Genomic DNA, 11,889 nt, shown 5'->3' with positions numbered 1-11,889 from the left:
TTACTTTATTCCAGCTTCCCTCCACCCAAGAATAAATATATATAAATAAATAAAAGGGCTCGGGGCACGTGGGGTGGAAACCCTCCTGACAGGGCCGGGCGGAGCTCCCCGGGGCGCTGCCACGCGGCTCCTCGCGGGGCGCCGCTCCCCTCCCTTCCCCTCACGGCCCGACCCGGCCGGGCCCGGCCCCGCCTCAGCGCCGCGCCAGCCCCCGGGGGGCCGCGGCGGGCGGGGCGGGGCGGGGCCGGTGCCGGCGGGAGGCGCTCCCCGCGCTCCCCGCGCGCTCCCCGCCATTGGCTGGCGGCGCCGCCGGCCGCGCAGGGGGGAGGAGGGGGCGCGCCCAGGCGGCCTGGGCTCGGAGCACTCGCGGCCGCCCCGTCCCGACCCGACCCGACCCGTCCCGTGGGCAGCGAGCGCCGCTCCGCCAGGCAGCCCCCGGCACCCTGCCTGCCTCCCTCCCTCCCCGCCGCCACCGCCGCCATGGAAGAGGAGCGGGCGGGCGAGCAGATGCGACCGCTGCTCACCACGGTAACGGCGGCGGGGGGGGCGCGCACAGCAGGGACCCCTCCTCACAGCCCCGACCCGAGCCCCGCTGCCCGTTAACGGCCGCCGCGTGCGCGCGGCGCGATGGCGCCCGGCTGCCCCCCCCCCCTCCTCCCCATCCCTTCCCCAGCCTTTGTTCCGCCGCGGGGGCGGCCTCGTGTCCCGGCCCCGCCGCTCCGCTCCCCCTCGGCTCCCCCTCGCCCCGCTGCCGGCTCGGGGGGGGCCCCCGAGGCGGCTCCGCTTCCCCTCGGGGCGGGTGCCGCGCACGCGGTCCCCCCGCGGGGCTTTCCCCTGGGCGGGGGTGAGGCGGGGACCGGGCGCTGCGCCGGGAGCCCCCCCCCCCCCTTCCCCTTCCCCTTCCCCTCGGGGCTGGTTCCCCGCGGGGCAGCCTCGCCTCGGAGCCTCCTGGAGTGCCCCCGGGTGGGTCCCGGCTCCCCGCTGCTCGTCCCGGGGCGGCTGGAGCCGCGGTGACAGCCCCGGCGAGGCGCTGGCTTCCTGCGGGAGCAGGGCACGAGGGCGCCTTCCCTTTGTTCCTGCGGGAGCTTCGCTCGCAACTCGCTGTTGGGCTTCGGATGCGTAGGGTTAACGTGGAAGGTGCTGGTGGTTGCCCTCAGGTGAATCCTAATGCAAAGAGGATTACGGACTTGGGAAAGTCAGCGCGCCCCGAGCGCGGCTTTGTCAGGCCCAGCAGGAGTCATTTCGATTCTCTTGTGCCAGAAATTAAGAAGGGGCTTTCGGGTCAGCCGCCTGAGCCGCTGTGCTGCCGCGGGGTCGTTTCTCGTGGAGGCCTTTTGAACTGAGGTGCTCGTCGGAGTGGTCCAAGGTGGTGTCCTTGCAACAGCAGTGAGCCTGGTCTTGGTGCAGAAGGGTATCCGGGAGGTAATTGTAACTGAGGCAGATATGAAGATGTCAGAAAAGAGGGAGGAGAGCAGAGATTGCTAAAAGCTACGGAAAAAAAAAAAAAAAAAGAATTTATAGGGAAGACATGCAGTAAATGGCTTAAAGAAAAGACAGGACACGCTGATCTTTGAGCAATTACATAGTATAGCAGCGTTGGATTTGTTGTGATTCTTGTATGCTCTGCTGTAGTGTAGCACTGCTTAATCCCAAATACAAGTGCTTTTGACAGTACAGCTTGACTTAGTTTTTCTGTTCCTGTGCTTCTGGTAGTAGAGGCCATTACTTCCGCTAGCAGAGCTTTCTGAAACTGCTTACACGTGCACGGCTTTTTCAGAAATAAACAGCTCTGTAAGATGAAAGGATTCCGCAGAAAGTGTGAATTAAGTGCTGTGGCTTAAAAACAAAGAAGCACAATCAAATAACCTCCCTAACTTCCTTTTTGGTCACCCTCCAGTTTTGGTAAGTCAGATGGTTCTGCATTTATGGGCTATTAGATGTAAAGTTTGGTGCCTCTTAGTATGGAGGAACACCTCTGTGCCCCCCCGTCCCCTTCTGCCTGGACTTATTTCATCAAAAGTGTAAAATACCTTTTAATCTTGCTTGTTTTATATTTTAGGTCCAGTCTTAAAGAAGAGAATCAGCAAGTGCTTAGGACATTGGTGTTTTGAGGAGACTGCTTGGTGGCAATATGTATATAAAAGGTGTAGAGGTGTGTGCAAAACAGATGCCTGATGTAATTATTATAGCTAGAGAACAACCAATGATCAGAATGTGGTAGGAATAGAGAATACATCAGGAAAAAGATAAATAACTGCATAAATCCATGGTTCTCTCATACCTTCAGTACTGTAAGCTGCTCTACTCCCCTCTTGGAAAAGAGGCGTTATTATTGGGAAAGGTTCACCGAAGGGCAACAAGATATGAATTAGCTCTTAGGTGAGAAATGACTCAACAGGCTAGGACTTGTCAGCCTAGCAGAGATAACTTGGAGATGGGGCGATGATATGTTAAGGCTCTATAAAACTACTGTGGAGAGAGCAGATAAAGATTGAAAAGGAGGCACGTGGCCAAATCACACAAGCTAGGAGCTGTCAAATGAAGGCAATAGGACATAGGTTCAGAGCTAACAAAAGCAGGCAGTTCTTCACTCAGTGTAGGGATTTCACAGGTATGCTTGTAGGGTATACGCAGGTATATGATGTGTATGCAAGAAGTCCTTGTGGTCTAAGGGGGGGTTGGATGAGTACTGGAAGAGAGATGCATGTTGAGGTTAAGAAGCAGCTGAGAAACAACCTCAGGAAGTCTGAATTGAAAATTCAGGAGGTTATGAGAGTGTAAGGAAGAGGTGTTATACGCCTTTTGTGTGTGTGTGTGTTTAACACTGTAACACTTTAACACTTCTGTTAATTTTTTGGGGGTTTGTTAAAGTAGGACTGGAGCGTGTTAGTCTCTTGGTGTCTACACAGTGGTAAATCTGACAGTTAGTAATGGTATTAAAAAGCTTTATTGAGTACCAATGATCTTGGTTCTCACTCCATGTTTCTGTCATGGTGTTAGTTATGGGATAGCTTGCTCCTTTTTTTTTTTTTTTTTTTTTTTTCTTAAGCAGTCATAAGTAGCATTTAAAGGAACTTACATTAAAGTCCTATCTCTACGTATTTTTCAGGTGATACTGTGGAAAGGCTTCATTCTGAAACAAAAAAGTTGAAATTTCCGTGCGGTATTTGATACTGGTTTGTGTATTTCATAAAGGGTTTATGAAGTTGTAGACCAGGTGGTATGGCTGAGTAATGGGTGATATGTTTTTTTAGTGTGTTTTTTTCCCCTTTTAATGAAACAGATCTGTTTTTATCACAGTTCTGCTGTAAGTGATAGTAGAACTGAAAGTGGCTGTTGTTGGGGAAGATGCTTTTCTTTCTGTCTTCAAGTTGAAGCGTGACAGTAATGTGGTCTGCAAGTTATTGCTGAAGATGGCATTAGTATCCCTCTGCTTTTTTCTGAAGTGACTACGTGGTTGGCTCCCACTTACTTTTCAAGAGCTGTGTGTGTTTTATCAGGTGGGTTTAGGCCTTGCTGTTGAACAGCAATCACGTTTCAATGACAGCTTCAGTCTTTTACTTCAGGCTTCATTTGAAGACTCTTTCAGGTACATTTCACTTCAGAAACACATCAACACTTCAGTGGAGTCTGCCCATCCCCTTATCCCAATGCCTTTTTTAATGCAACAAGATAGTGTCTGGTATTCCAACTTTTCTCATGTGTAACAAAACCTGTGAAGATTTAGAGGAGTGTAGGGCAACAGAAATCAGAGCTGCTTGAAATAACAATACATACAGATTGATGAAAATTAGTCTAACTGTCAGAATCTGACGGCAACTACGATTTCAGCAGTTTAGTCATCAAAAATGCAAATTGCTTTTTCTTTTCAAGAAAAACCTCAAGTACAACCTAATTCTCATGAATATATTTCAAAGGAGAACCAGGTGTTTGGTGGCAGTTAGATGGAAGTACATGGTTTCAGAACTGAGCCTTGGTCTAGTTACTGCATTTCATATAGCCTAGTAACTTTGTCTAGCTTTACAGCACATCTCTTTGGTGGTTATTGAAACAGTTCCTTTTTAAAAGCATTCCAACGTTTGAATTAGCTGTGTGGTTCTTCACATGTGAGAATGTGAGTACCATCAGTATGGTAAAACAAAGTTTTTACAGAATTGACTACTGTGTATCTTTATGCATCTTGTGTGACTCTTTTAGAACTGAGATAAGGGAACACTTTTTCACAGTGTGGTTACTAGCCTTCCTACTTGACATGCGGCTTTTGTGATGATAGGTCAGATGACAGATCTCTGGAGGACATTTATGCTGCTACAGTTACATTTTTTTTTTTTTTCATATTACCATATGCTGGAATGAGTGTTTTCTCTTCATGGCTGGATAAGGGTAACTGAGGGTATGTCTGTACTGCATAGTTCAGCACAGTGCAGGAAACCTGTGAGCTTGTGACATCTGACTGGCCATATGCTCTCCAGAAGTTAAACCAGTACAGTTACAGCTGTACTGGTTTGCAGCTAAATAGCATTGACCAGAGAGAATTTGATTGGCCTGATGACTGTGCTGACTTTTGAGAGACATGTTGCTGTTCTCTGTTGTGCTGTTTGGATATTCCAGGTTTGGTTAGCGTGTATATTTTAGACAGCTTGCACAATGCAGTGGGCTATGGGCAATGGCTATGATCGCTTTGGGTTAGGAGTACTGTGAGCTGCTGTTAACTATGCAGCTTTTTGAGTTCTTAGGAAGTTATCCGTGGCTGCCACGGACTTGAGAACTTTCATTAGGCTTCATTGCAGTAATTTTTATTTGTTGTCCAAAATGAGCTGTGGGTTGTATTGGTTAGTTGTCTTATATCCATGTGATTGATTTGGTTCTCTAGGTGACTTTTGATATGTCACCAAGGTGGTTGTTGACTCTTAATATTCAATGCTTTGCACAAGGGTATCTGTTACATAACATCTTTAGTGGACCCTAAAGTGGTACTTAATAAGCAGAACCACTGTATAACCAGTGATTGGTAAAATACAGACTGTAACTTGAATATTAACCACAGAGGTTCTCCCAAGAACACTTTTGTGCTTTTGGTATGGCATATTCTGGAGTGATAAAGTTTAGGAACACTTTCATTTCACATTATTTACTGAGATACTTTTTACTATTCACTGGCTAAGATAGCTGTCTGGCTAATGTTTTGAAATAATGATGGGAATAGGGAGATTCGAATGATGGTTCTATTAATCATCAGGTTGAGAAGTGCACCATGAGTTGCTTAGTCCTGTGTATCAGTAAATGTCTGAATGCAAAAATATGAGTGTTGATTCTTCTACAGGCGTTCTTGCATATGTATTTCTCAATTCACAATTGCATGATTAGCAGCAAATGAAAAAAAAAAAAAAGCTATCGTTCTGAAAGTGCAACATTTGTATTTAAAACTCAGTCCTGGCATCTGAGAAGCTCCTTTCTGTATTACTGAGAATAATCATCAATTATGCAAGCATCCCAAATCTACCTTGTCAGCATATCTCAGTGGTTATTAGAAGGGATTATCTGTTTAAGAGCCTGTGTTAGTTAGTGCTTGGCACACTCAGAGCTCTTTGTTTCACAGTGAGTTAAAATTTGCTGCATGCAGTAGAGGCAGCATGTCTGTGGCAAAGGAAATTTATATTTTTTACCACTAGATGGAGCCATTTTATTTGCGTATTGACATGCTTCTTTACATAAGTTTTACAAACTTTAAAATCCGTTCAAAGGTTCTGTATTTAGAGTATGGTCCATAGTTATTTTATTATTTCTTTGTTTGTGGAGGAGATGAAATATTTTATTCTTCCAACAGCAGTGTTAGAATTATACAGCAGAAAGGCTATTCCATTTTTATTAAACATGTAAAAAAAAAAAACAAAAAAAAGTGAATGCTTGTGTGTTAGGGGTGATACAGTTTTCTCTGTAAATTGTCCAGTGAAATATGAGTGGATCTTGTGTTACCTGAAGTAACATTTCAGAATATTGATCCATATTATTGCGTATCTTAGCCTGGAAGCTTTTCTGACTGCTGCCCAGTAAGGGCTGTCCAGCTGGACCTGAGATTTTGTTTTTCCTACTCTGGTGCCTTAACTAAAGTGACTCAAAGTTATGCAATGGAATGGTTGTCCTATTTGGGTATACTGGCACAAGTTGTCTTACTCGTTTCAGCAATGTTGGAGTGCTTCATAACCTTTAAAAAAAAAAAACAAAAACAAGTTGCTTGTTAATTCTAGCAAGTCCCATTTTAGCATAAGTATTTGAAATGTTTTATTTCTTGTGTCATCTACTATCCTCTTTCAGCAACTAATTTTATTTTCTAAAAGTTATGTTTTTCTTTGAGTTTGATTCTTTGCCCCTGTTGGTGAAGTAACCAACTTCTAATCTGCAGTGCATGTGATAGGCCTTGACTTCCCCTAAATCTCTTTAAGTCTTTAGTACTGAAGACTCTTTGGTGAACCCAGTCTCAGACTGAAGAGTAAGACCTTATTTGAATCTTAATTTTGAATTCTCTTACCTGTACCTCACAGTATACCATACAGTATGTCCCTTTTTCCCTGTATTCCTGCTCTAAGGGATTTTGAAATTTCTGCACCTGCTTCTTGTTCAATCACACTGAATGTTTAAATTTTCAACAAATGATGTAGAATGAGTACTGATATTTTTCATAAGATATGATTGTGCTGGAAGGCATCTAGACCTGTCAGCAGTATGGCTAAGACAGTATCTTCTAATACCAAAATATTTTTAAACTTAAAAACAAGCTTGAAGTTTCTTTTTAATACTAAAAGAAGTTTCCAGACTGTTGTCAAGCCATTGCCCTGGTTTATCAGATTTCCTAGTGTTTGCTTCCAGACAAAGTGGAACTTCCTGTGAGTAAGGCACGTGAAGCTGAAGAGAAGAAGCGGGATTTAACATTCAGAACTGTGCCTCCCGTCACCCCACTGCATGATGTGTGTTGGAGGTTCTGCTGTTTGACCTCCTGCTTGTTGCTGGTAATTCTCGACAGTATAAGTATACTACTGGGGATCTATCTGTATGTTGAGGTCTGCTTTTCAGGTGGGGAGAACTGAAGGCTCACCTGAAAACTTGACCAGTTGATACATTTTTTTTCCCCATCATCATCTTTTCATTATGGAGGAATACATGCATTAAAACCACATATGTGTGCGGACAGCGTGTCTTGGAAAACTATGCTTCCCTAAAGTGATGATTTTTTTCCTGGTCTTTTACGCACTAGGCGGATGGATTCCTTTGTATTTTCCATGACTAATGGAAATATAGTAAATATATACTGGCTGTGTCTTGACTTGGATCTATTTTTGGATGGAGAGAGACAGCTAAATGACTGTAAATACCTAGGTTATGGTGAGGATAACGGTGTCAGTTATTCCTTGCTAGAGAAACCTAAGATTTTGTTACAACAAAACTACCACTTCTGAACACTGCAACTATTCCATTAGCAGAATAGAATTATCATTAGACTTGAGAATCACTAATCAAGCTGTCTTGATGGTCTGTTACCAAAGAATGGAAAAAGGTTAAAGCAAACCTGTGTTAGAGAGAGATTGTAGTGGAATTTCACTTGGTGTTGGTTTCTGGAGTGCGATAGCTTTCCAGTGCGGAAATTCTGTTGCCTTGTCAAGAGTTTGAGGCTGCTGTGTTCTGGATCCCAGAAGTCACGCGAAGCTGAAGCACTTGTGAGTTCTTTCTTTCAGACAAGGTTATGAATAAGCTACTGCAGCTAATAAATCATGTTTATTGCTAACTGATCAGACTGAGTTCACATTGAGAAGCCCTGATTCATCAGATACTCTTTTGCATGTGTAAGAAAAGGGTGTACAGCAGATAGACCTTGTTGCACCGACTTGTTTTCTGCCTCTGTTGTTTAACTTCAGTTAAAAAAAAAAAAAAAAAAAAGTTTTCTCCCCTTCTTACTGCCCTCCACATCTGTTGCTCATTTCTACTGCTGAACAACAACAGGTAGTTTCAGATGAATTGTGGCTTGTCTGTTTCTACCCCAGCACACTCAGATAATGCCTGCATGTTCCTCCTACCCCTGCTTCCACCTTTTATGTGCTCTGTTTTCACATTTGAGCTCAGTCACAGGTTGCCTTTACATGCACGCTGTCCTGTTGTCAGGTCTGCACAACTTCGTGCATGGAGGAATGAGCCATTCTGTGCTTTGAGGAGGTTGTCCATGCAGATCAGCCACTTCTCCCAGGCTTTTACCCTTTACCCTCGATGGTAGCATTCCTTGAGATTCTACCAAGAAGAGTCCTGAACAGGCTGCATTCTGCTCTCGTGAAGTCCCGTGTTAGAACTGCATGTGCTGAGTCCTGTGCTGTGTACTGTACTATTTGTCTTTCTTGCTTCTCCCAGGACTTGAAACTCCACAACTTTGTGGTTGCTGCAGGCAAGCCAGTTTCTGACTTTCACATCCCTGTCTGTTTCTTCCTTGTTTGTGAATAAGTATAGCAGAGCATCTTCACCGGTTGACTCACACCACTAAATCATCTTCAGCACGCTTGAGAAATCTGCTGGAGTGCTGTGCCTGACCATGCTCTACCAGCAGATACTGTTGTGGGTCTAGGTCTTGATGTGTACCAGTGCCCACAATCATGGAGCTTCCTCCAGCTTTCAAAGGAAGGATTCTTCTTACTCCTTTTCTTGATGAAGAGATCTGTAGTGGGCATCTAGTGCAATGTCAACAATGTTGGACTTTTCTCCGATCCTTACCTGTAAGGTCTTGACTGCCTTGTCATTTGTTCGAGCAAAGCTCTGTGTGTTGCAGACATCCCTTTGAAATCTGTTTGAGATCTGTGCTCTTCACCTTCCCAGCCTGGCTTTCCCAAGAGCCTGCATCCCTCCTTTGCAGCACTGCAGCCATGCAAGCTGTTGCACCCTCACTCTGTAAGAAGCTCTGACTTCAAAGTCTGCCTCTTTACCTTCCATGCTGTGAGGGCAAGAACCTGAGGGCGATGGGCTCTTGGTTATGGCTTTTTTCACAAGGGGGACAGGAGCACCTTCTCCCTTTTGGATGTTCCACGTCTTCACTTAAGTTTGAAAGTTTTCTCCACCATGCCCAGATTACAGTCGTATTCACAAGCTAAGGGAGTTTGGTGGTAAAGATATTTGCTCTACTGTTAACTGGATATTGACCCTCTTCTCGCTCGAGTGACTGAGAACACCACTTGGGCCTCTTCCCCCTTCCCGTGGTGCTCAGTAGTCACTCTTGATTCACTCAACAGTAATGATTTTCTTTTTGGAAGTGTTGCTGGTGTCCCTGTGGGCAAGCAGGAAAGGGTAATAGTCTGAGGGCTGGATGAGCCTTGACATTTTTTCCGAAACAGCCTTGATCCAAACATCCAGCAGGCTATAGGCCTGCCAGGACCTCATGTTTATATTCTGTGATGTTGTGCAGTGTGGTCATGCTGTCCTGCAGTTCCTTCACCTGGCCGCTGAGCACCTCGAGGGTAGCAGCACCTCTCACAGATGAGGCTGCTGCCATCCATTACCAGCCCCAGGGAGGAGCAACACAACTCCTCCCTGAGGAGTTCTTGGGGTTGGCATCTCTGCTCTGAGAGGGCTGGTTATGCTTCATCTGCTGGTAAAGATTTTGCCATGCGGAGTGCCGTTAAGCAGTCTTGAGCGGCATTTCTGGGCCCTTTGTAGCTTTGCTGTGTGAACTGCTGACATCTGTTAGCTGAGCCCTGGGAGATGTGCTGTGCTTGTGATAATGTTATTAAATTAGTAAACCTTGCTATCTAGTTCTTCTCACAACAGAGATGGAAAACATGCAGGTTTATGTAAATATTATGTTCTAGTTGAAATTAATTTCTCATAGACACATTGTGTCAATATTTTTTTAGCAACTCCAGTTTTGTAAACATAATTGTAACAACTGTTATTTTTGCAAGACAGCTATTCATTGATAATAATCCTTCTCTCTTTTTTTTGTTGGCTGATGCCATTGCATTGGCTGATGTTGTTGCATAATTTATCCTCAACACTGAAGGCCCAAACACAACAGAACTTTGTACAGTCTGTTAGATTATTATGATGTTCCTGATTGTATATTTCATGAGATGCTGCAGAATGAATTTGAGTCAGAATCATTCCAGCCCTCAGAAATATAAATTGTTGTCTTCTAAGAAATAATTTTGGTTCATGTATTGCAGCAGACGAGAAAAATTCGTACCTAGGGCATGCTGGTTCAGTTGCATGGGAGCACAGCACTAAGCATCTATTTATGTTTATATAATGCTTCGAAGTTTATTTTTGTGAGTGTCTTCTTACAGCTGCAATAATGCTTGCAATAAGACTGCAATTACCTGCTTGCAGTCTTACTGCTCATCCTGGAGAGCTGTTTAGCTTGTGAACTTTTGTATTTTGAATTCTCTGCTGTCAAATTATTAATTATTCTCAGTACACTTATGGGCTGAGAACTAGACTTTGGTTGTTATCTGAGAGCTCACTGAATTCTTAATATGTTGTTAACAAGTTTCATGTTTGTTTATAGGTAAAATAAAGCTCATGTTCTGTTTCCTGGAAGATCTGGATGCTGCTGTAGGTGCTGATGCCTGTTGGAGGTGTCTTTGGGGCAAGACAATTTTTTGTGTTTCAGTCTCCCTAGTTACAATGTGAAGGCATGTAAAGTCTATAGAGTTTACAAACCTTTAAAAAACAAAGGAATGGGAGTGTAGTTAAGAATACTAGGTAGGAAGTACTGTAAATTTCCAGCTTCCTTCTGAAGTTGCCCTTGGTGTTGTGAAATCAGGTGAAAGCTCTTCTGTCCACCTGACTTCTTAATGCAATTGTGACATTAACCCAGTGAAGCTAAGGGCAGTTTGTCAGGTCATGGCATTTCAGGATGTTCAGTTTCTCTGTTGTGAACTGAACATAAAACCTTGTGACTTTCTGCAATAGCCTGATCTACTGTGAACATTCATCTTGTACTTTGATCTCTTTTCCATACAGACCCTGTAGCAGTCTGTCTTGCTCCTGATACAGTTGGAAAATCTAGTGATTATTTTTTTGTAATTCAAGTAATTTTCATGTGTATTTTGCCTGTTTGATATAAGGCTACACTGAAGCTATCGCAACTAAATGACCCTTAGTGTTGGCTTTACTTGGCCAGAACTGTAGCTTCTGAGAACACTTCTCCCTAATAATCTTCCAGGCTGTGGTTTGTAGGTGTGTTGCTTTCTCTCCTGTCCTTCATTTAATCTTTTCAGCGAGGTGGTATCTATCAGCTTTGAGACTCAGATGGGAGGATGTCTTTACGAAGTCTCCAAAGACTACTAAAACGTTAAGAAGAGCAGCCGGAATGTGGTCGTTTTTTGTTAACATGAAGGTGATGAATGGGTACATAATAGAATAAAGCTGTTGGACAGTAGTGTTACAAACTAGCTTCTCTGGATCAAATCAAAAGTAGCTTACCGTAGTTTTGTGGATTCTCTGGCTAACTGGTGAAGTCAAAAGACTGTCTGCAAGCTCTTTAATCAGTACGCAAAACAATAAGGTGGAATTATTATTTAGACTACTGCTAGATTTATGGCTTCTTTGTTTCTATTAAGAGAAAGCTATTGGTAAGATTATATTTAAACTACTGCTTGTTTTAGGGCTAGTATTTTTTGTGTCATTTTTTTTCCTATTTGGCTTGTACCTCACTATTGTGGGCTTATACTATTATGCAAGCGTATGTTTACTTCAAGTGTAAGCGTATGCATTTCTTTAACAGGTCAAACATATTTCCAGACAGACTTAGTGTATGAAAAAAGGAAGTGAGAAACTTCTTAGTGAATAGCCGCAGCTGGTGTTACTGTTGATGGTAAATTTCTTCATTTTCTGTTTGTCAAACAACTACACCCTACC

At 43.9% G+C, this 11,889-nt stretch overlaps 1 protein-coding gene across 11 annotated transcripts in view; it reads left to right on the top strand.

Annotated features, from left to right (window-relative positions):
* Positions 1–312: 312 nt before the first annotated feature.
* The window catches only part of SLC4A7 (solute carrier family 4 member 7), an 89,032-nt gene continuing 77,455 nt past the window's right edge, over positions 313–11,889 (top strand). For 9 of the 11 annotated variants that reach the window (XM_082754574.1, XM_082754573.1, XM_082754572.1 and 6 more), the window contains exon 1: positions 313–528. In XM_082754574.1, coding sequence (XP_082610700.1) covers positions 481–528 — 48 coding nt within the window. In that variant the 5' untranslated portion in view covers positions 313–480. Of the gene's footprint in view, positions 529–893; positions 1,158–11,889 lie in introns of those variants that run through there. The other 2 variants (XM_082754575.1, XM_082754576.1) reach the window with 1 other exon arrangement.

The sequence above is a fragment of the Aythya marila genome (genome assembly GCF_965140915.1).
Source record: "Aythya marila genome assembly, chromosome: 2".
In the NCBI taxonomy this organism is placed as follows: domain Eukaryota; kingdom Metazoa; phylum Chordata; class Aves; order Anseriformes; family Anatidae; genus Aythya; species Aythya marila.
This window is presented reverse-complemented; position numbering and strand designations above follow the sequence as displayed.